General features: G+C 44.4%; 1 protein-coding gene across 1 annotated transcript in view; it reads right to left on the minus strand.

The window, feature by feature from the left end:
• Positions 1–2,080: 2,080 nt before the first annotated feature.
• The window catches only part of LOC119171946 (uncharacterized), a 66,867-nt gene continuing 43,111 nt past the window's right edge, over positions 2,081–25,836 (minus strand). The window contains exons 2-6 of the mRNA XM_037422855.2: positions 18,498–18,863; positions 6,296–6,721; positions 4,505–4,522; positions 3,711–3,815; positions 2,081–2,435 (exon numbers count right to left, since the gene is read on the minus strand). Of these exons, the coding sequence (XP_037278752.2) occupies positions 3,724–3,815; positions 4,505–4,522; positions 6,296–6,721; positions 18,498–18,863 (902 nt within the window). The 3' untranslated portion in view covers positions 2,081–2,435; positions 3,711–3,723. The remainder of the gene's footprint in view (positions 2,436–3,710; positions 3,816–4,504; positions 4,523–6,295; positions 6,722–18,497; positions 18,864–25,836) is intronic.

Genomic DNA, 25,836 nt, shown 5'->3' on the forward strand with positions numbered 1-25,836 from the left:
CACTACAGCGTCTTTCATAATCAAATGATGGTTTTGGGACGTTAAACCCCACATATCAATCAATCAATCATTATCCACTGGGGAAAAGTGTGACGTCAGACAAAAGTTTAGTCTTTTCGGGACTGATAAGGGTCGTAGCTTTTTTGACTGCTTTTCAGCTTTTATTACGGCGAAGGAACATAGGAGATCTTATATCTCGGAAAGCTAATCATGCACGTCCAGTAGGTTCATTGCCTCAAGTTGTCCACCAACACATTGATTGATATGTGGGGTTTGATGTCCCAAAACCACCATATGGTTATTAGAGACGCCTGTCCACCAACACAAGGTATTCAAATTGTAACATGCTGACAACAGTGTCGACACATTCCGATCAGTGTGAGCTCTATAAGAACAATGCGTGCCTGTAATAACAATAACATGTTAATCATTTGACTCTGTATTGCACCCCTTATGCTGCTTCGCGCGAAAGGTGCGTGCGATGAACTTCTATTCAAGTATTTGAGGTGTTTTACTGTTCAGCCCTAACAAGCACGCGCACTAAGCCTAAAGTCCTTATAAAGTATGTATAGGGGGGTTCGCTCTAATAAACGAGCAATTTTAGTTCTTAAAAACACTAGGTTAAACATTAGAAAAAAATTTTTGCAAACACTTGTTTGTGAAGTTATTGCATATATCCATGATAATTAGGCAGAGTTACCCTTGTGGTTGGTGGGCGCATTATAGCGCAAGCTTAACGCACGGCGTGTGTCTTCTATAAATGCAACTCTTATATATTCATTTTTTTTCTTGCACCACTTTCTTACATGACTTGTAATTACGCCTCACGCATCCCCCTGTTTTGAACGAAACTACAAATTTTATACACCATGAAAATCCGTATGGCGTAGAGCGCAACGCCCTCCTTTTTATTTCTTTCAGTGCCCGAAAGAGCAGGACTGAAGAGTCAACTTACCTTTCTCAAAACTGACAGCTGGTGAACAGGGACAGGAAGGCTATTATGGTCGTCTGAAGGAACGAGGCCAACCAACACTTGAGCGCCCAAACACCTTTTTGTGCTCTTGAAATAACGCTAAACTCTATTTTTCCATATATCTCTCTATCCCAATGAGCCTTACGCCTTGCGCACGATACCCAGCCTAGCCATTATCAATTAGCTTCACTTAAAGGTTGATTGATATGTGGGGTTTAACGTCCCAAAACCACTGATGATTTTGAGAGAAGCCGTAGTGGAGGGCTCCGGAAATTTCGACCACCTGGGGTTCTATAACGTGCACCTAAATCTGAGTACACGGGCCTACAACATTTCCGCCTCCATCGGAAATGCAGCCGCCGCAGCCGGGATTCGAACCCGCGCCCTGCGGGTCAGCAGCCGAGTACCTTAGCCACTAGACCACCGCGGCGGGGCTCACTTAAAGGTTACCATTGCTATATTGAGCAATCTTATCTATTCACGTCACATTGACGGCTCAGCATCTGAAGACCAATGCAACCCAACAATATAACCATTTTACATCTTTCGTACAGCTAGTTGCCAGTACGCTTAGAACACCCAAGTTCGTATGTTCTAATAGGTATTTTTCAGTGCATGATGACGGCAAAATAAACTTATGAGCTCACTAAGACTAAATCTCGCAATAATATCTCCATCTCATAAAAGGTCTCCGGCCGTCTCAAGTGATAAAAGCACACATACGCAACGTTGCCATTGCAAACTTCTGGCGAGTTGGCCAGGAATGTCGATTTTTTAAAGAAACGACCGTAGTGGTGCAGTCGTCATGCTGAATAAAACACTGCTTATACTCATGTTATCCAACAAATACGAAATAAAATAAATGTGAAAGTGTGGAGAGGTTGGTTTCATAAAAATATTTTTTATTCATTTGTCGCGATCGCGATATTTCTGCAAGACACCCGGGCCTTCAAATTCGGCACTGCATGCTTTGTCCACGACATGTCCATTCGTCGAAACAGTCCACCGATGTCCTCCAACAGATACGCGCTCACAGAAACAGCCGTTGCATTCATGTTTGGTACACGCTTTTGGTCTTTGCTTCAGGTTAGCATAGAGTAGTCCATATATCTAAGCAGCCATAAAAAGGAAGTATATTATCTTTGGTATTCAAACAAATGGTTTACTACAAAAGGCGGAACTATTAAACGTGTAGTGGGGCATCAACAAAAAACATAGTTCATCACAGCAAATGGACGATAACAACAAAGGAAAGCCACAAGTATTGCGGGACTTCCTCTTAAAGGAATGTGGGCGAAACAAAGCCGTAACTGTTGGCCAGTTTTCTGCCTCATGTAACTGTCCTTCGATAAAGCATACCAGATAATTACAAATATATGTGCGTTTGTACATCTTAATTACAAAAACTTTGAACGTCTGACTAGGCGTCCTTCAAGCTTCTGGCACAGTTTCTTCAATAAACCTGCAAGAAAAAAATGAATCAGGTGAGTAACCAAATGAAATACGTTGCGATTATGGCTGCGAGTACTAACTGAGCCACTTGTCGCTTAGTTCTCCATATATATATATATATATATATATATATATATATATATATATATATATATATATATATATATATAGAGAGAGAGAGAGAGAGAGAGAGAGAGAAAGAGAAAGAAACTTTATATAAAAAAGAAAGAGAATTAGGGCGATCTTGGAGCTTCTATGATGGGTGACTACGTCCACGTTTCCATCTTGCCTTAGCCACCTGTCGGAATTTAATCAGGAGCACGAGCTGCTCTCCCGAGTCCGAACTGGCGAGTTTGACTTCTACTTCTCTATACTAAGGCTTAAAGGTTTGCCGAGCGATTTGGCTATGTCACTTGTCTTAAGATCGCAACACAACGAGATGTGGTAGAGAGTTGGCGTGTTGCCGCACCACGGACACTTAACCGTCTAAAGCATTGGATATATCACGTATAATTTCAATAGATGTGGAGATACGTCTTTCCAAAGTTTTCGAAGGTCGGCAGCCTTTTTTGCGGTTCCACATTTTTGTAGCATGAAGTGCTGGTGAGCCAGAATTTCCTTCGGTAGGCTTGATACGTTGAACTAAAGAGGGATTTTCGCCCGGTTACGAAATGCACGAGCTATAGCAAATCACACCAGACTGCCCTTGGGAGCAGAAGTCATTTCGCTAATAGAGCCTGGACAATCGTAGACGGCTTTCACTGCTTCTGTTACGTTCATGGGTGCCACTTGCCGAATTCACCCGCATTACACCGTAAATGTAATGCATGTAGATTATTAAAACAAACGCATCTACTTCCTTTGAAGCCTTCATATCTTGTTATTCATCGCGCTGTAAGCAGATTTCTCTCAGCATACCTTAAAGTAGCGAAAGGGCGAACGCTCTGTTTCACCAATAATAAAGATGTATTTAATACATGACATCAGATCGTTGCCTTAGCACGTGCGATTTTTTTTTTTTCGCTAACACTTCGTTGAACTGGAACAACCATTCAAGCTCAACTTTTTATGACATTATGTACATCTCAGTCTCTACTGCGGTGGTTGGCACTGTCTAAAGCGAAAACATGAGGGCATCGTAAAGGCTTTTCTCGCCATTGCCTCTAGCATTATTGATAAAAGCTCAACTCAATGGCAGCCTCGATAGAGTCACTTGATTAAGTGGAATGACCTTCTGTCGGGGTACACAGAATAGAAAACTTACGTCAAAAAAGCTAGTACTTACCTGGGACTAGTCTTCAACTCGTAGATGTGCATGTGTTCTTTAAAAGCGTGAGGGCCAAAACCACGACCAGTAAGCTCTTTCTTGTGGTGATCTCTGATGAAACACCTGGAAAACAAAAATGTTTTGGAAAATTAAAAGCTTATCTGCGAATACGACTGTGCAACTGTGGGGCAGCTAGCTGGATATATATTTTCGCTCATTGTTGGACAATGAAACTGAGCGAACACATTTGTAAAGCAAGAGTGCCAACATGGGCGCTGTTTCACTGCTGCAAGACCTATTCTGTTAGCAAGATTCAAGATTGAACGGCATATTGCATGAAATATTTGGAAACGCTGACGATTCTGCAAGCCTAACGCACAAGTTTAATCGTGCATACTGAAAATTTAAAGAATAAGCCAACTAAATGCTGCAAGCATCGATAGGCTGTGCACAAATTAGAATTACTTTCACTCAGGTGAACCTACAAAATTCATTTTCTACATTTATACACCACGCCGTTTTTACGGCCTCTTACCTGAGACTATACAAGAAAATATATGAGGAAGTATATCTGCTTCTCCGAACTTCCGACGCTGGAGAACATTTACTGTGAGTCTCTGTAAGCGTTTTTTCACTTGAAATTCTTATCCATTAACAAAATATCTGCACGCGACTTTCTAGAATACTGATTTCAATACATATTCAAACTATGCTTAGTTTTGTGCAACATCAGGGGCAGACTTAAGCTATTCGTGCCTTTTTTACATGTTCTCGGATATCGTATGAAACTGAAGGGAGGTGGACGTACGTACCTGTTAAATAAAGATAACCTGAAAGAAACAACACATTGTTGTTAATGATACATCATTGTGCTTTCTATGACACTGAACAGCACAGCACACAGGTTTACACTACCTGCCCTATATAAATAAGGCAGAGATGTGGTAAAATTTCGGTATATGGCTTCTCAAAACCCGGTATAAGTTTTTGCGCTTACCAAACAAAATCACACTTCTGATTGTTTTTCTTTTTTATAGATACACGTATAGTGCGTTGATAACTTTCAGGTGATGGTCATGCGTTTGAGAGAGCAAAGCTCATCACTTTGAAAATACTTTATCCGTAAAGTGACATTTTTGTCAAAACGGAAACTTGCTGGAAGTGACACCTCATCTTCGCCATCGTTGAAATATTTCTAAAGCAATTCCAATGCATTACGACTTAGTGGAGCATGAAATTGCTTTTTATCTCATGATGTACCATTCTTAGATTGCATTGCGTGCCTTATGCAGTTATTGCAGAGAAAAACTACCACGCTGATACGTTCATTATTGGACTGTCACTCTCACGTTGACCTAATATCATTTCTTAATATGAGAATGACAAAAACGAACATTATTCTTCGCGAAAGGTCGGATTTTCTCAACCATATTTGAACTACTCTGAAAGACTATTTATTCTTCTATTGCAGTTAGGAGTGACCTCATAACGTGTCCTTTTCCCGGACACGCCGTATTTTGATCTAAGTAGTCAGTATGTATTAAAATATAACACGGAAGAACATTCCCTTTGTGAAACTAACTAGCACGGTCTTGGCGCTCGAAACTGGTGGCCACATATACCTCATTTTAATCCACTTTTACGAGAACAGTCGTATTAGTGTATTTTCTTTGTTCCGTCCTACGCGTTTGAGTGCACCGAGCGTTTTACAAGGTGCCTGTCAGCAGTTCTCGCTGCTCATCCCGTCACTTAAGATCTACATCTTTTAAGTTTTTTTATTAATACGCGGGAAAGGGGTGAGCTCACAAAGGCGTCATGTTCCCAATAAGGTTTGCATACATTCTTATTCAGATTGATCAAGGATCACAAGAAGAATGACAAAAATAAAAGAAATAAAGCTGTACAGTGTGTACCGTACGCTTTCATGTAGTACCTCCGAAGTTTCACTTAACGTGATGATAGCAGCTATCAAGATCAAATTTCCGTGAGCCTAGGACATCTTACTTCAGTATTTCAAGATTAACCAGATATTTCTGCTCTTGAGGCTCCTCGCCAATAGGCATTCAGTCTAACGCCCCAGAAGACCTGCAAAACGTGTTGTGTGCCTACAGGGGATATGGATAAGACAGACATTTTCTGAAGGCGGCATTACACCTTCAGCAAGACTGTTGTGTTTGGAAGTGCGGCATATTTAAAACTGGTGGCAAAGCATCATACGTGCGTCACGTGCCACAAAAGCGTCGTTGAAGTTTTAGTTTTGTGGGGCACGAGCTTTAACGAAAAGTTAGCAAATAGAGCAACCTCTGTGTGTGTGTATGCGTGCATGTGTGTGTGTGTGTGCGTGCATGTGTGTGTGTGTGCGTGCATGTGTGTGCGTGCGTGCGTGTCTGTGTGCGTGTGTGTGTGTGTGTGTGTGTGCGTGTGTGTGCGTGCATGCGTGCGTGCGTGCGCGTGCGTGTGTGTGAGAGTGTGCGTGCGTACATGTGAGCGCATGCATTGGGTATAGTATATCTTTGAACAGTCCAGACTGGCATCTCTTGCATTTGATCAAAGCATTTTTCCTCTCACACCTGCAATTCTACTTTCGAGGCTCACGCACTCACCAGGACTGTAGACTGTCCTACGACGCACCTCGTAGTCGGTGCCCGGTATCTCGAGCACGCATTCGAATGTCACCGACTGCGGCAACTGCTCGGCGCTGAACGAGCGCGACAGCTCGATGTCGTACGTGCCATTTGTCTTGCGTGTTCGGGGTCTTCCGCGCTGTACCTCGGTGCGGCGCATGTCCGGTGTGATGCTGAAGAGCCGCAGGGTGGGACGCGGGTGCAGCCCCAAGGCGCCGCAGTGCACCTCCACCATCGTACCGCTGCCACTGAAGCTGCCCGGACTCGTACCCGGCCCAGTGGAAGCGGTATCAGCGGGAACACCCACACGTGCACGTGCGGCGGTGCCAAGGGATGAAGCGGCTGCAGGAGGTGCTGGCGGCGCTGGTGTGGTCACATATGTGAGAGTGAAGTTTTTCGCTGGCACTGCGAGGTGAAAAAACGGGTGCGAGTGGTCATATGAGGAGTAAGCGCAACACATCTCTATATCTGAAAAAAAAACAACTACTAACTAGCTCGATTTACTATCTTCCTAAAATAGCTTGGTTATGCAGGGGATTTGACTACGCAAAGAGTAGTGAATACTGAAATAAAAGAAATGCGCGCATCTCCACGAAGCGATTCATGACGAGTGGGCGAAGCTGTGGGTATCGTACTGGTCAGTATTTGTACGTTACCCGAGCGTTGCCCCATGTAACGTAAATTGAGTGATATAAAGTGTATATTCAAAAGTAACTTTATTTCACTTTCCAGTCGACTTAGACAATTCAAGGATGATTCAGAAACTTGCCAAAAACGGACAATATGACTCCAAAGTGAATCCAAGAAACTGCCATCTTACCCGTGGCAAGACATCATCTTAATATGAATAATTTGTCGGGACGTATAGTGCTCGACATGTGCTGCTTTGCTTGAGAAGCCTAATTATCTAGGCACGTTTTAGTATAGATACACGCGCCAATACTCTTCCGTTTCCTTAGAATTAGCCGATGTCTACATTGAATATATTTGTAAAACAATTTTGTGAGTGTGTGCGTGTTTCACATATGTTTAGGCTCAGTTCTGTGTCGTGACCACAACTTAAGACAAGTCAAGTTTCTAAGGAGTTTCGCCACTAATCACAGGAAAGTACTTCAAGCAGACATCACTTAGGATATAAGAATGTTGCGAGTTTCATTTTTGTGCCGCCTTTTGTAATCTATGCATCTGCTGACGAAATGCTCTACTAAAATCAAGCTACATCGGAACGTGCGCTAGTTACTTTATCAGTCTCTGTTATTGTGTTTTTTATCATCCAGCTGATTCAGTTAATATTGTACACTGATCTCATTTTAGAGGATACCAGTTTGGAATAACGCAACGTGCGCCCAACGCAAGTGCCCCTGAAGGGATGCTTCGTCTAATAGCACTCCGTCTAAGATATAAACCCACGTCTTAAGCACTCTATAAGAAGACCATGAACTGTTCAAAATGCGTAAAAACACACATAGTTTGCAGTGATAGTTCTTTTGACATGATGCATCATTTGTTTGCTGTATTGTCTAACTCTAATGATGAATTTTTAGGCTACTTCGACGGTGTCGTTCAAAAGTGTCTTTCAATATACTGTGTATACAACGCGTTTCAACAAGCTTGAATCTGTGCATTGTAAAATTTTTGTAATCTATACATTATGCATGTTGTTCTTATGGCGGAGGAAAGACCTCATTTATTCCTTGTTGCGGCGGCACATTCTCAGATTATGTCACCAACCAGCAACTTTCCAAGCTTACTTAACGTTGTAATTAGTTCAAACTACTAGTTCAAGCACTTCTTCGCAGGTCTCAAATAAATAATTTATAGTACAAACTGCTTTTTAAAGGCGCTAAGTGTCTTACAGAATAAAAAAAATGGGGGACCCTTAAGCTTCGCCTTCAAGAGTATAGTGCGATAGTTATATTCTCTTTATAGTTCGTACTTCAAACACTTGGCGTATGAATTCTTTGCGAATTTGCTATGTACCCACTGCGTGGTCATTAGGATGAAGTATAACGTGTGTGCCTTTTGCAGTAGGTGACTGGCTACAAACTAGGAAACCATTATGATAATCCCATGTTCTGGCGGCCGATGGCTATGTACACTTGTATCAAACATTACGGCAAACTGTCATGTTTTATGGTGAAGCATATACACAGGATGCGTCTGTTTGTAAAGCACAAAAATCTATTTCCCGGCATTTCCAATTGGATGAATTTGTTTTCACTGCATTCACATGCAGGGGCGTGGCTGTGTGGTAGAACTCCCGCTTGCCATGGAAACGACCCGGGTTCGATTCACGATAAAACCCAAAATATTTTAAAGATATTTCAAGATAGCTCTTTACACTAATGTGGAGTAGGCGCGTGTTCTGCAGCATCATATCAATGACCACCTTTATACAACTTACTCAAAGTATAACACCTACTCAGCGTATCATGCAGGTCTGCCAAAGAGCGCCTATTGCGATGAATTATTACGTGCAGGGTAGTCGAAAGTTCATCTTTGAACGCTGTCATAGGATAGCGTATAGAATAGCGGGCTGCAAACTTTTGATCATCCCTGTACATTAAGCAACACGAAATTTTAGACGAAATGTGCTTTCACACGTGCTGAACTACAATTTCTGGAAAGTTTGGAACGAGACAACGTTGTCACATGGTAGTTACTCGGCGGAGCTTGCGAACACTTTCCAAATACTGTTTGGCAAAGAACGACGCGTCCATTCCTAGATTTATGCGGCGCACAAGCACCCGTGTCGGGTCCCCCAAATATGATGTTTCTGGGGCAGCTTTAACAATGACAGGGAGCGAAAAACAAAACTGCCTTCAGCAACCGACGCGGGGAAAACGGATATGTGTGCCGTTCCCGTAGGCACGTACGCTCGCTCACGCACGGTGGTTGACTCTGAGCACGCCCAAGGGCAGGAACCGGAATTGCTTCGTGTAGAACACGTCAATGGCTATGATGGGGCAGTCGTACTTTGTATTTTTTTTTTCAGTTCGCACCCAGCACCCCTCAAGCGCGTTTCACATGAATGACTTCCCCTACCCCGACATGAGACATCTAGGATTCTACCGTTGAACGCCTTTACTCATCGTCGCTTGATTCAACAAACTTGGTTTGCAGAGGGTGAGGCTCCGAAGACCGCGAAGCGCTATGGCAAGTGTCATGCACTAACAAAAATATATGTGGTTCTCCCTTGCACCTGGAAGAGCACTGCAGCCCTGCTTCTAACTTGTATTTGGTTCGTTTGTGGGCTTTACTTCTAACATTTCGACCCGGGTGCTACAGCTATCGCCGCTACGACGTTCTGAAAACGAAACAGGAAAATAAAAGAACGTGATCATCGACCCGAGATGTGTAGCGCTTATATTTGCCACGAAACGGGCTGGGAAGGCCACAGGAGAGACGGTATACGTGGGTAGGTGTGGATGGCTGGCGAGAAGAGTATGTCGAGATGCGTACAAATAATGAATGAGGACGCGACAGCGGCTTGCAAACATCCCTCTACGTGCGCAAAGAAGTGTGGCAAATAGCGTTACGCACAGACGAGCTTTTACGTGTTCTCGCCCCTTGTGCTTGAGCAGCGTCAGCACACTGACGCTGTTGGGAAAATAGAGTAGCACAATGTCTTATGCATAGCACGGCGGATACCACTCTGCCATGTCGGTGGAATACGCAAAATGGGGTGGGGTATTGCCAAATGTGGAGCTTTAGTCTTGCGTCCACGTATCGTGAAAATTCACGCATCTCGACGGGATATAACTGTCCGTCCAGGTAACAAATAAGGGGATCACACCTGAAAATGCAGAGCGGCTGTGAGCAATCGTAGTACCTCTGTCATCTTCGCAGAGTAAACGCTATTCTGATCATCTGCATTTCTGGGATGATGGCATTTCATTTCATCACTGCTCTATCAATGTAAGATACATATTTTCTATTCATGTTATTTAACTTTCTGCGTGCGAATACAGAACAAGCATATATCTTCCTGTATTAGCACCTTGAATTGAAATGGTCGATATATACTGAAAAAGAAAGAAGTAACAGCGCTGGAACAGGACGGCGACGAGATGAGTGCAGTGTTTGCATCTTCTCGTTTCTGACCTGTTCTAGCACTGTTGCTTCTTTCTTGGTCAGTCTTTTTTCCATTAAAACATAGTTTTTCAGGCATCGATAGCAACTGTAAACGTGTTAGGTGACTGTGCACCACTTTTTTTTCCTTTTCTTCAATGACTCGCTTCCGCTTTCGCTCAAAACAAGCTTGTCATTCTTCTTACCGATACACACTCGGGTTTTTGATAAGCGCGGTAAAAGTCACTCAGCAAGTCTGTTTACACAAGGCTTGATTCCAAAAACACTTCGCTTTCATTTTCTGTCCGCACCGGTGTCACAAAATTTTCTTCAGCAAGCATTAAAAACCTTACATTTCCTGTTTCAGTTAATAATACGCTTTTTTTATGCAAAAAAAGACTAATTCACTCATATTAGCTGCACACAATGAGCTCTCCTTCATTCGCTTGCCTCTTGGTTTTCGCCATCAAAACCTTGCTAATCCTTTCCCGCGAGGCCGACGTAAGCCACTGCTGTCCACTTACTCTGTCCATGCAGGATGGGTGTGTCATAGTGCGAGCCAAAACACGACAGTGTAACCTCCCTCTGGCACATTTTCCTAAGACCTTTCTTTGCCCTTCGCCACCTATGATTCACGTATATTTCGCTTTCTTGGTGCTCACTTTGAGAGCACCTCGTGCAGGGTATTTATTTCATTTTCGCGTTTGACTCAGCAACGCCTCGGGTGCCGCCATTCGCGGCATAGGAGAAGCTTATGCGAGAGGATTATGTGGTTTCTTCGAGCCTGCAAGTGACTGGTAATGAGCTATGAAAGAAGCTTATGACGGGTCGATAAGTTTAATAACTGAGCCCAGGATCAGCACCACGCTTAACACGTCAGAGACGAAAAAGGGCAAAAAACGAGATCCTTACGTAAAGAAAGTCTCTCGCCATGCCATAAATATTTACGTCATCGGGAGAATAAATTATTAAGTAAAGAATAAAACTGACACGTGTCGTACGGCGCGGCAGTATCGTGCAGCACTCTAAGTGCGCCATCTGTGTAGTCACCATTGCGATAACGCGTTGCCCTTTCCTTCCGATGTCCAAATAGAACGTAAAGATGCCGCTAGAATGAATCTTAGATTGATAAACGGCACTAGTTTTAGACTTGTTAAAATGTAGCCAACTTTTATATATAAAAATTCTGCTCTTGAAAGGTCAATAAGGCAAACAATACTGACAAAGTTACACCATTATTCGCCCAAGAATCTGCAGGAAGCGACCCGGTGGCCAACCGATTCAACAGTCAGCTGCGTAGTGTTGGAGCGATGCATTGGTGATTATTGGTTGCCCTATTTATAACCATGCGGTCATTCCACGTTTATAGGAACTCCGCAGTAGCGTCTTGAAACGAGAACGCGAACTTAAAATGCCTCCGTCTATCGCTAAGAAGTGTCACATATTCCAATGCAAGAGTAGTTACGTAAACGCAACGCCTGTTATGATAGATTTGGTTGAATAACTCTGCGAGATACATTCCAGCTGAGGCAAATGAGGATGTAAAGTTCTCAGCAGTCACTGTACATCTGTGCTTCAAACAGGTGTTTAAGTAGTCGGTAATGAAGGTAAACAAAAAAGGTAAATAAATGCTCAAGCAAGCACTTGCTAGCTTCCAGAACTGAAAATAAATGACGTATACCTTAAGGTTCAGCACACACAAACACACACGCGCGAACACACACACACACACATTCCCGTAAAAAACGGCTGCTCGAAAAATTTCGCCGTGACCAGTTTCCAGCCACACTCAAACCTCTTCACTGCATGGATTGAGAGAGGACACAAAGTATACCAAAATTTTCGGAAGAGATTTCAATATCTGCGTCAGTCGCCAGCTGTCGAAAGGTCCCTGCCGTTTAGTCTAAAGTTAGTCCAAGGAATTGCTGATGACACAAAAAAACTTCAGAATACAGTAGAAAGTTGCACGAAAAGACAAGAATGCATTTGTTGCGAAAGCCCTCGGTGACAACATGGACGAGGCAGCTGTTTCAACAATTGGTCGGCTGCTCTTTCGCTCCGCCCATATTATAGCAACCCGGTATTTGAATTTTACAGCAGCGCAATTCATAACAGTCGCTTTTACGTATACATGTATACATCAGAAAGTTATAGCCTTCTCCTGTGGTGGGCGTGTGAGCTTTTATTACAACGCCGGGGCTGTGCTGAAAAAGCAACGCCCATTGCACTTGCCGTGTACAACTGCATCCACCTTTCTTTTGTTTTCTACTTTCTGTTTCAGAACTTGTTTAGTAATGCACCGATCATTTTCCTTTGTATATTTGTTTTATTTTAGGCCGTTTCTTTATTTTGCCCTGGAAATTTTCTTTTTTTGTGACCTGTTCACCTGCACTTTATCATTACTTGTATGTTATCACGGGAATCGCATGGCGTTTATTTTATGTCTCCCTGTTTCGACCACTGTGCAAGAAGATTGATTTCACTTGGTTCTTTTCTAGCTTCCGTCACCCTTACTTTCTGGAAGTTTTCACTTTGTGCATGTCCAAGTTTGACGTCTCGCTCTGCTTCAGCCGACTTTCATGGATCGCGTGTTGCATTCCTGCCCATTTCACATGCTTTTCACCACTGTGCCTTTTTTGAACTTTAGCAGCGGGAACCCAATAGACAGATTGATTTTTGTACAGGTACTCAAACGCTGCCCCCAAACGTCTTTGCACATTTATGTTTATATTTCGTATTTGTTTACATTCTTTTACGAAGTGAAGGTCGGGAATCCTCAAGCTACAATTATGTTTTTATGAATTACATTTTCCTTTTCTTGTCTCTCAACTGTTTTTGTCTTTCTCTGAGATGCAAGGATATTTATTCATGTCAACATGTACATAAACCTATAAAACAATTGGCCCCGTATCTGCATGTCACACTGCAAATGTCTTCGAAAGACGATAGTCTTGCATCTGGAGAGAGTGAAAAAAAACGTTTATTTGAAGTTCTGCGCCAGAACATCGCTGAGTGATATTCTGAAGGCACTGCGTTAGAGTGCCTCGACCGTGCAGCGGAGGCGAACGAGCGCATCACGTCACGTCACACGTTAGGGTTCCTCGATGCATAGTGTTTCTCAAAATTAACTAGAGGGCACTCTGGCGCTGCGATCGTTCAGCGACCATGAGAATGATGGGTAGTACACAAATTTGCCTAGTCTTCGTACTTGCGGGCGGCGAATCGTGCTTGCGGCTTCGTTTATTGCTGTGTATCGGTTTCGTTTTGAAAGAAAGATTCAACCCTTTTGAAATTCCTGACCCAATTTGGAAAGGTAAGTCGAAAAATATAGGGTGGTGAAGCACAATCGCTGAACATTTGCTGCTTTTTGTTTTATAAAAAAAAAGCTCTAAGCCACATGAACACCCACGGAGCCAAAAACAGGCCAGAAGAAGTACGAAGATTAGACAAATGTGTGTACTACCCATCATTCCTATGCTCGTTGAAGCGCCGTGCGCTGCAGCTACCATAGACACTAGCGCCAGAGTTCCCTCTAGTAAGTATTGTAGGAAACTATGCCTCGATGCGCGCGCCCCCTTGGAGGGTGGAACCACTCTTTGAAGGGGTGAGTGCCCCTTTCCGATCAGCAGCCGCCATTCGGCTCCCCCCGTCTCGTCGCGGCTGGTTGAGTGAGACACGCGGGCGGTGTCTTCTCGGGCAAAATGCCGGGGTGCCGCGTGCCACAGTGCACAAACCACTCGCGAAATTGCTACAGAATGTTCAGATTTTCGAAAGATCCGAAAAGGCGACTCCTGTGGCTTGTAAAAATCAAGCACGAGAAGTGGCAACCCACGGACCGTTCGTGTTTGTGCAGCGTAATTTATGCCATTTCAGCACTTCGAGAGTTATAACTTAAAACGCTGTCACACGGGCAGCTTCAATCGCGATCAAGATTGATGTGATTGACTCTCTTACACCAGCTGCAGAACGGCGCCAATCACTGTTGAGAAATTTGATTCCTATCGGGCTTAATAGCAATCACTGGTGCACCGGGTGCAATACACATTCATTTGCATGCTGTGTACATGCGTATATAACTCGTTCATTTTGGATCGAACAAAATGCGCTGTTCTCAATCGCTTCTTGTACACAAGCTGCAACTGCGCGAAGATGTGCACCTACGTTGTGCGCTTGTTGCTGCCGGCGCCTTCAACTATTTTTTCATTTAGGGGCAAAGCCCTTTACGTCATGGGTCGTATGTCACGTGTCGTCGTAGTCGTAGTAGCCAGTAGCATTGCATTGCATGTCAGTTAAAACGGTGTCAACGCATATCTACGGAGGAAATTATGATGAGTGGGGCGAAGCGTCCATCAGTTCGTCCGTGCTTACATTCGTCCATCCTTCCGTTCCGTCGGCCCGTCCGTTCCTGCGTTAGTTCGTGCCTCTGTCCTTCCATCCATTCATGGGTCTGTCCGTCCATGCGTGCATCTGTCCGTCCATGTCCATCCACGCGCCGGTTTGTCTGTGCATTCGTTTGTACGCCCGTTCCTAACGCCTACGACAAGAAATGCGCTCTAAAGCTTGTATGCGACAGCTAGTTTTTACACATGCCGGTAAAATCTAGTTATGAAAATAATGACTAGCATTACTTGGTTGACATGATTTTCCAAGGGAAAATAGAATGTCGTGGAGATGCTGAAGAGGATATTAATGATGGGGAATGTTTTTTCATTAAAGCGATGACTTCAATAGAATGCAGAATTTTGCATCATATAGGTATATTTCTTGTGTAAGGAATGTTGAAGAAAACGATATGTGGGCAGTGCAGGGCTGCAATGAAGGGCTCAGTGAGCCATGAACGCGCATATTTAACTGCTCTGAATAAGTGTGTGCAGGATGGCGAGAATTTCTGTTATCCGAGTGGTGAGGTTATGAGCTCGCTCATATCTTGTGAAGAGGACTTGAAAGGGATCACATCCTGAGAAGACAACCTATTCACCCTGATTTCCCCTTTCCACGCTGTAACTTAGTATTCAACCGAAATGGTGAAGTGCAGCGTGCAGACATGCCAGCAATAGAGGGGTTCTCTGGAAAAAATGTTGATATCAAGTTATGCACGAGTAAAGCTGCGCATTCACCTGCACCAGCTCGAAACAACGAGAACCTGCGGAAGTGGAAGCAAGACATGCGCTGCGGTTAGCTTGAAGTAAGTTATAACGCTAGTTTTTTTTTAATATAATAAAGTTATCGTCCAAATAGAGCTGTGGCATCTGAAACTGCTGTATAATAAATGAAATTTGCTTGCTCATTCTTGTACAATCGTGTGGTCGCTTAATTTAATGATATTGATGAACGCTTTAAAAATTGCTAATTTGCCATATTTTCCTATAGAAAACACGCTATAAACCTTGTTTGTCGGTCAACGTCTGCGTGCGAACTATAATTTAATGCCGTGAAAACCGCATGTAGATCACCAAATAGAATGATGTAAAACGAAGCGTCCGTCCGTTCGTGCTATGCTGTGCTTCGTGAATATGCTGGACTGACGGACGTACGGATGGCCGCATGAACGGACGCATGAACGGGAGCATGCATAAACGCTTCGCCCCACACATCAACATTCACGCCGTGGATATGTTGTGATTCTTCCCTTCTTTCTTGACAGCACATATTTTTTATTATTTTTTTTTCAACCAGCTGGAAAATGGCAACTGTCTTTACACTTTTATGGAATGCACACAACACACAGATGCATTGATAGGTCACGTGACTTAGGTGCGGGTGTTTCACATCTTTAACCCCTATAAATAGTTAGCGACTAGTCCAAAAAGACGCTAATTGAAGGTGTTAACAAGGTTTGCGTCGACGGTATTTTTCTGCTGCGAGGAACTACAGCTGCTAATGTTACTTTAAAAATGAAGACTAGATATCTAGAAACTTCACACTCCCGATGAAAAAAAAAACTTTGTATTTCTCTCATGTTGTTTGAGTACCACACGTTTTTACGAAACAAACTCTGTTCGCAGCCGCGGAACACTAGTCGGCTGGCCGTCGTTGCTATAGGTGGCTTGCGGAGAGGGCATCGTAATGGCGGACTCCGTAGCAGATGACGCGGTTATCTCCACCCCCCAAAGCAACGAAGGAGGCGCGCACATCGAGGTACCCTAGTCACACGTGAAACATGAGAGCAATCTGGCAGTAATCTTGGAAAACAACGCGTGCGGCGAGCGCGCCCTTCTCGGAGGCAATAAGGTGTAAAACGCAAAGCGACGGGTCGGTGCCACCACCGTCTTAGCAAAGCATTCGAAACACTTGCCTTTTCATGCAAGCGTTGCATCATCAGCGCAGCGTGATAAGCGCTACGGTCCTTAGAATGACTTATGTATGCATTTTCTAGTAACAAGACATACATAATGACGTGTTGTTATCGTGCCTCAGATATGCGCTATAATTGCTTTTTAATCGACAATCGCACGAGTATGAACGCTAAATCTTGAGCAATATTTGTGGGTGCTGCCGATGGGCTCGGCTATTTGTGGTATCGTTTGGTGTCGTTTAGAATATCGTTAAGAGCGGATAAATAGGCTAATTTACGGACAGACAGACAGACCACAATTTTTCCGTCGAAGGTCTTACTCTTATTTAAAAAAAAAGAACGAGAAGTGCTCGGTGTAATTTTTGTGTTTTGTATTCTTGAACACCTACATACACAATTCATTTTTCAGGGCGTCTTTCAGACGGAAATGATGATATAGAATACTGAGAAATGAGATAAATTAGCCGCGCTTGGTGAAATAAAACGGCGGGAGTCTGCGTCCTAAAAAAGAGCCTAAGGAAGTGAGGGAGAACTCAGACACAATCTAGCACTAACCTGGGAAGCACTCCGTGGTGAATAAACCAAATCACACAACGGGACCACCTTGCTCGTTTAGAATGCTCCTTCAGGTGAGTATAATATAGATGTTATAATTTGTCGGCGGTTTTTCAAAGCAAAGACGTGTAATCTAGTGAGACTTGTGGAATATTCAAAGAAGGTCTAGTGAACTGATGCAAGTATAATGACCCATTCATTATGAAGCATAGTACTGGGAAAGCGTGTTTCGGACCTAAAGCTTCATAATTTGAGTCAATCAAGGTTTATTTGGCGGATATTCACGTGCTGGCTTATTAAACGAATTGAATAAATTGCCCCCGTATTAGAAGTGAAGCCGCAGTGCCAAATCGGTCTCACAAGTATCAATGGAAGGGCATTCAAATTGGTAGGGCATTCCTGTAGAGTGAAATTATTTTCTCAGACACCGGTGGTGAACCCGAGTAAAGCAGCGTCACAGGTTGAAAAAAAAAAAGGACGGCGCGCTGAAAATTCTGAGCTTTTATTGTTCATTAGCACGGATGGCGAATATATCTTAAGATTCGTAGCTGCACGGGAATTCTTTAGCAAAAGAGATCTAGTCAACATTTTGTTGCTTGCAGTCTCGGGTAAAAAAACAAACAAACTTTTACGGGGCTGTTGAAAAACGTACTACGTGCGTTCTTATGAAATTACAGCACACAAATACCATATCTTTGTACTATCTGCGCTGCGCTTGCCCTGGTCACCATTCTCATTATCTGTAACTAGCTACACATGCCCGTTCGTGAGTGGCAAACTTTGGTTCTTTACTCTCACCACTCGTGGTGCCATTTTTACGTCTTTGCGTTACTTTTGTATCCAGCACGACAACGTTGCAGTCCCAAACTTTTGCGAAACATGTAAGAGAGTGTGAACGCTCTGACTGCTTGGCACGTCGTTAAGAAAGTAAAAGTAAGCAGAGCCTAGGGGGGGGGGGAATGAAGGGGTTCAAACTTTCTTCCGTAAGTTTTCAATTTTGCTTGCGTATATATACACACTCACATACAAACGCAAGCACGAACATGCCGAAAAACCATTCTGGCTACGCTACTGGAAGCAGGGGTAAAAGAGAAGACAAAACGCCAGCGTCTCTCCCTACCTTGAGGTCCTAGGTCTATACCTGGACCTCCTTTTGTTTTGAGTTGCGCTAAGCAATCATAGGGTGACGATATATTCATGCAACCAAACAGCTACTCATGTGAGAGTTATAAAATGCACACGTTGACAAGAGTCGCTCACCATAGACCATCATAGACTGCTTCCGCGAGTCAGTGCCAGCCAGGGACGAGACGACGCACGTGTAGAGACCACTCATCTCGGTCGTGGGCCGGATGATTCGCAGCGCCCGGTACTGCGAGTCTCGGGGGCCACCGACCGTGTACGAGTCGTCGAGCCGGCCGGTGAGGATCCCGCTCGTTTGACGCGAGTTCAGCTCCGGTATCCACTGGTACACCGGTTCTGAGAGGTTGTTGAAGAACCACTTGACCACCAGGCGCACATCGTGCTCGTTGTACACGTACTCGCAGTCAAGCAATACGGGATCCTCGGTGCCGTTCTGGACCCAGCGAGGCACTGATAACTTCCAGATGGCCACGCAACGAACGCCTGCAGTCAACAAAGAAAAATAAAAGATGCGTAGCGTCACAGCACAGGATTATGGATGCAGGACAGGAATAAATGGTAAACAACGATGATAACAACTTCCACGGAATGAGCGATCTGGCTGCGACCCAAGTTTGCAGCGCGTCGAATCCGTAAATTTTGCGTTGACCACTACCTTGTATTGATCAGCAGCGCATTGATAGTAACTTCTGCCCCCTAAACCATATTATTCCTATCTTCCTAACTAAATATCGCAAAGACATTTGTTAATTTTGTTTATCAGTTGTATTACAAAAAGTTACACAGGCATACTGTGTGCTTAGTTCGTGTTTTATGGATACACGTAACAAATTTTATTCAGTGAAGCGCCATCTTTCCGATAGCACTTCTGCAGCAGAACTTCGCGGGTGCTTATTCAACTATCGCTATGAATGCTTTTATTTTAGCTTAGCGTATCTGAGACGAACGCACGTGCAGTTTATATCTGTTTAAGCTTGTCGTATCCGCTGCTTGTTAGTACGCAGTTGTGTCACTTGCTTTCTGACACGTCTGTTTGCGCGTGAGGTACAGACGTTGCAAAGCGTGTGTATACGTGTGTGGGCGTGTATATAATGAATTGCGGATCACCATGCACACATTACACATCCTTCATTGTACCTCCTTTGAGAGCACGCAGCCGCAGACGAAGGCCAATAGTATACTACTGTTGCTTTCTTGCGGTTCTGCTTAGTGCATAGCTGGCTGCACTTCCGACGAGTGCCTTCCTAGTATAGATATTATGTAAATAAGCTCGAAGCGCAGTCACTTCGTGGCAAGTTGAAGGCTTCCAACTGAAACGGGCAAGTTTGCTGTATATAAGGCTTCCCGGTTGAATATAATGCGTCGGAAGCCAAGACATCCGCTGTCGTGTTCAAGACGAGAGACCAGGACGCACACAGCTACGTTGTTATGCGTAAAGAACCGGGTGACTTCAAAAGCAGAGCAGTTTTTTATGCTTTTTTTTCAGAAGTTTCTGCAGCAACTATGTCTGGAAACGAGAATGTCGGGGAATAGGTAACCCTTTCTGTGGTTTCCTCTGTTGTAGCATAAAACTTCACATATGCGTGTGATATATTTGCTTATTTATGTTTCATATGCTTTTTTTGGTCTAGCTTCTCCTGTGTATAGCAGCAGAATTGTGACTCCAATATTAGTGGGAATTTCTAATTTAAACACAACACTTAACAGCAATATTTAGTGGAATTTAGCGCCTTTGCATGCACATTCTGTGAGCTTTGCCCCCCAAAAATATGCTGGGCCACGAGAAAAAAAAAGAAACTAAAGCAATTAAGGGAGAGGAAAGACATCATGAACTTCGACTCACTTCCAGCTTTCTGGAAGGAAGTTGCACAGTTCCGGGTGCAAAAACTTCCGGTCCTTATGGCATGCTTGCTTTTGTAGAATGAGCTATAAAGTGTGTTGCCGTCATGTAGTGGGCCCTTCTTGCTAGACGGGAAGACAAACGACTCCCCTGCGCGCCTAATAATTGCCTTGGCTTTGAGGAGCTAAGCTCCTCTTGCTCGGGGCAAGTCCCTCATCACGCCGTGTTAACTAGTTCTCGCGGGGACTGATAGAGGCGCAGTTTTAGATCACCCACTTCATGGAGTGGCAGAGCAGCACACACTTGTACTGCTTCGTCTTCACTGTTCCGCTGTGCTATTGGGCGCGTGCGCTAGTTAGACAGACGACCGGCAGAGGGCCGAGCCTGTATAGCCGCGAGCTCTTTTGGCGTCTTTTACTTTTCATCGCCGGCAGCTGAGTTAGTACACATCTTCACGCAGCTGCTCATTAAGAATACCTTGGAAGCGAAGGCAGCGGCGCGGAAAGCTCGCAACGCGGCTGCAATGCGTGCGCTCCAGCCAAGACCCCGCAGTGAGAGCTCGCGAGCCCGAAGCAAGGCGTCAGCATGCGCAGCAATCGCAAGCCAGCGACAACAGGCATCCGCAGGTGGTGGCAGCGGCGAGGGCTCACGCAGCCGAAGCAAAGCAGGTTCATCGGCAGGCGGATCTCGAAGTGAGAGCCCACGAACAGAGGTAGCACGCAAGATAACTTCGAATTTGGGTGCACGTTAAAGAACCCCAGGTGGTCTAAATTTCCGGAGCCCTCCACTACGGCGTCTCTCATAATCATATAGTGGTTTTGGGACGTTAAACCCCACATATCAATCAATCAAGATAACTTCGAATTGAAGGGAGCGCGGGAAGCAGTGGTCCAGTGCCGATAGCGGTCGTTACCTTATGTTGGTGGCGCCGACGCGTGCTGAAAGCGCGACGCGACTTTCTCGATTGCTCGTTCAGCCACAGCTGTAAGGTATGTGACCGCGTGTGGTGTGACAACAACCTCGATCGCCTCTATCCACAGCGACTAGTCTCATGCCAACGCTACCGCCTTGCTCCGCCGAGACTTTCAGTGTTGCCGATAAGCATTAAAGCTTCGCCCCACTCATCATTCATTGACTTCGTTGAGATGGCGTGCTTTTTTTTTACATAAAACTGTTTTATGCAGTTCTCCGCCAATACTCGGCGACGTCTTTCTGTCACGGATGTGACGTTGTAAAATGAACGCTACCAACTGAGAAAGAAAAAAAAATCCCAGCATATTCAGGGAGTGGAGGATGATGAATTGGGCGATGCGGCCATTCGTCCATCCGTCCATCTGTAGATATGCTGGGCTGGCTATGCCACCAGAAAGACGTGGGATTGGCCTAGACCATAAGGAGCTTCGGCACTAGAACAACCAAGAAACAGTTCTCCACCGAGCGTCGAACCTTTGACTCCTTGAGAAACGGTGAAAGGCGATTCAGGCAGTAAGTAGGCAGGGTCTGTACGAACGCGCTTTAAATATTTCACACATGATCTCTCGCTCCGTGATCTCTGTTGGCGACAGTTCCTAGATAAAACTAGTTCCTAGATAAGACTTGGTTTATCTAGGTACCTTAGGCGACGCGGGACGATGCTGCCGTCTGTGAGTGCTCAATTTAGGTATTGCGGCATGACGCAGTTAAAGCATGGCGTCTTAGTCTGCGCGTGCACGCACTCTTGGCGGCCATGGGAATAGCTTCTCGATAGCAGTAAAAAATCCGGACAGAGCGAGCATCGGTGAGTCGCCGACGTAGTCATGTTCTTTAATTTTCGCCTGTCGCTTCGTGTTAGCTCGTGACAGCTCGTTGTTGAAGCCGTGCAACTTCCACATACACCAGCGATGTCTCACCACCTACTACTTCAAGCACGGCTGATTTAATAGCACCCGCTGATTTAATAAATCTGTGGCAGTAAGTATACAGCAATGCAACGATGTCAACGGGCTAATTTCATGCATTGGTGGAGCGAAACTGAGGCAGGTAGGACGTGGAATGTCGGCCCGCGTTCGTGGCTCAAGCTGCGAACCTCTGCGTCCCGCATTGCTGAATCATAGGTTTCAGGAGCGCACACTGTGCAAGCTGTCTCTCTCCATAACCGACTATCTTCGAAGCCGCGCATATCAAGCAGCGAGGTTTAGTTTGTGTGTTTGTTGATGAGTTTTGCACGCGATTGATTGAATATTTGTTTGGTATGTCGGGTTTAACGTCCCAAAACCACCACATGATTGTGAGAGACACCGTAATGAAAGGCTCCAGAAAGTTCAACCACCTGGAGTTCTTTAACGTGCACGCAAATCTGAACACACGGGCCTCCAGTTTGTGCATGATTGACAATTCGCTGTGTTCAGATATACTTTAAAAGCTTCAGTTACCACAATGGTAATAAGTAGGTCATGGGTGGTAGTTGTCGCCATGGAGACATGCCACTAGGCGTCAACGTGGTTGTTTCAACGTCAAATGGTGCTATAGCTGGTAAACGCCAATTGAAATTGTACAAGCTCTCATATATTCCTACACAATGAGCACCCATTCTATAGATGAAGACAAGTTTGACTTTCATGTTATACCAATTCCTATGACGCATAGATCAGCCATGCTTTTTTTTTTCTAATCAAGAACCTTAGCCTATGGTCACACTACAAGATATATAGGCGCTTCCGGGCCTCGTTTCAAACATGCGCCTTTTCCTTTTCTCTATATTTCCGTCTGCCTCTACATGTTAAACACGAAGTTAGTCAACCTGCATAAACGTCTTAGTAACTGACTGCTCGTGCTTTGACGCTAAGTTATAATTCTATGCTGAAGATAAATAAAGCGTAAAGACACACAAAGTAACACAGAAGCTTTCAGTCGGCTTCACGTATTGTCGCTTTCAGTCCCGAAAGAGTTGTTAGGTTTACGCCGGCTGCGCAGAGCAGCTCTTCTGCATCGACTAGGCTCTCTTGGGGATGCATTTAAATAAGCTCCACACTAAACTTCTCGTTAGCAGACTTACCGAGTCGCAAGAGGGTTAGCGCGAATGAAATCTCCAGCCCTTACGCATATGGGGCTCTCGCTCGTAAGCTGCTTGGAAACACCACGCAGACCTACGTCGCTGGGCTGCTTTAATTGGAAGGATTTTAAAGACTTTAGTCAAAGATTTACATGTGAATTTCGCGCGCACTACTGGCATTCTGGGAGACTTTGCAGCTGCCGTTTGCGCCCTTCTGTGCTGCCTTACTAAACAGAGGAAACAGTGAACGGTAAGCTGATAAGTAAATAAATAAAATGCAATGTGATATGTAATAAATTGTGAGTTTACAGCATCTACACATTTTGCTACGACTAATATTTTCTGCTTTTTTCATGTTACCACCCCATTGAAATGTAGCTACTGCCCTGCGCAGAGCGCACCGAAATAACTGAGAACTATCTAGATAATCTTGGAACCTCGACGCGAACTTTAGAGTCAATTTTGAAACTTACGGGACCCCAAGCGATAACGATGGAATCTTTTATGATAAATATATAGCCGAGGTGCTTGACCACTTGTCAGTTTTTTTGATGACCGACGCTCTGTACGCTGATACTAGTGTGCATCATACATTGCTTGTATTTCGGCCTCCCGCTCCGTGGCCATAATTTTGGCCATATAAAGAATTTCATCAGAAGAAGCTTACTGCCGCCTTCGTTAGCGTTATGACACTGCGACAAATATAGATTGGCTTCGTTCATTTCATTCACGTTTTCTGAAAGCTGTTTGCTATAGTGGTTGAAGCTGTATCATTAGCATAGGGAAACGAATGCTGTTAGTTGACTGTATTCCCTCGCACTAACAGTCATGCGTCCCCGTGGAAGTAAAAGGACCTGCTAGCTTGCCTATGTCATTGGACTTTTAACACCTTGTTTACAATTGTATACAGTAATCTTTTCCCCCATGGCGTTTGCATACATTTGTCTAATCGCATCTAATCTTGGAGTGAAAATTATTTTCTTGCGTTAGCTTGTGCAATAATGTTTGAAGAGCCACGGTGAAAACGCACCATATCTACCGCAGCATTTTGTTGAATTTAGTAAGCGCAATACCGCCCTCTCTCTCTCGCTCGCTCACAAACACACGCACTCACACACACACACACACACACACACACACACACACACACACACACACACACACACACACACACACACACACACACACACACACACACACACACACACACACACACACACACACACCGCCGCGTTGACCTATAGTATCTTAGGCACTCGGTGGCTAAACCGACGCTCGCGAGATCAAATCTCGGCTGTGGCGGCCGAATTTTTGATGAAGCGGAGAATGCTTGACGGCCATGTGCTTAGACTTAGGTGCATGTTACGAACCCCAGGCGGTCGAAATTTTCGAAACCTTCTACTCGGAGTTTCTTATAATCCTATCGTGGTTTTGAAATAATGAACTCAAACAATTACTAACACACACGCACACAGGGCTAGGCTTCTTTGCGTGTTTTTACTTAAGTTGTGGTATTATAACAAAAATTTGTGTTGATCAGCAGCGTTTCTTTCAATTGCAAGGAAAGGATCCTTGCGCAAATATACAGTGTGTTTTTTAGCCAATATAGATTTTTCTTTTAGAGGGGCCCTGCAACAATTTTGAGCGTGGTCAGACAACGCAACCAATCGGTAGTAGAGGCTCCCGAGAACACGTGAGCCAAATGTTATAGCACAGCTCGCGGCCTAGATTTCCAAATAAATTATCAAAGTCAGTTAAAAACTGCTTTATCTTCCCTCGACAGACCACGGAAGACGCTCAAAAAGTCACTCGTAGAATGCCCATCTATCAGCCCTTGGCTGATTTGAACATGGCGCACTTGGTCGTTACAGAGTTCACCGCGGGAGGGCGTCACTTGTTCACGCGTGCGAGCGCGATTGCACTGAAAAGGCCGCATATTTGAAGACAAAAAAAAAAGGGTGCTCAAGGTCACGCGCCACGCGTGACGTAATTTTTTATTTTTTTTTTTGCCCCTCTCTGCTTAGTTTCCAGCGCTTTCGTCTGGACGTGAGAAGAGAGAATGCGATTGCAGCGTGTGACAAATCTTTGTAACTTCGCCTGCACTAGACGGATTTTAAAAATTTTTACGGAGATGAATTTGTTTGGCAATAACTTCTTCCGGTGAATTATTTGCATGATTACTAAATAAGTGTTCCAGGGTCCCTTTGAAAATTTATAGTATTTAAACACTTGCCATCTTCGCAGACAATTTTTAAGCCAAGGTGGCAAGGGTTTTCCACTTGTTATATCTCTCAGATAAGAATAATTAACAAAATTATTTCAACTGCGACGTAGTTAATTGACGCTGGACGTCAGGGAAGCTCGACACGCGGGAAGCTCGACAAACACGGAGTGTTGAAGAGTGGCGGGTGTCAAGCAGCCAGAACTCGGGCAAGCGCGAGCTTGAGTCCGGTGCTGCTACTGACGTTGCTGCTTGCTTGCTTGCTTGCTCGAGTCTTTCGTCGTCGTTTTTCCTTCACTACACAACTAACTTTTTTATATATTCTAGTATTTTTATATTAGGAAGTTTTTTTACGTCACAACTT

Source organism: Rhipicephalus microplus, chromosome 4 (genome assembly GCF_043290135.1).
Source record: "Rhipicephalus microplus isolate Deutch F79 chromosome 4, USDA_Rmic, whole genome shotgun sequence".
NCBI classification, from domain to species: Eukaryota; Metazoa; Arthropoda; class Arachnida; order Ixodida; family Ixodidae; genus Rhipicephalus; species Rhipicephalus microplus.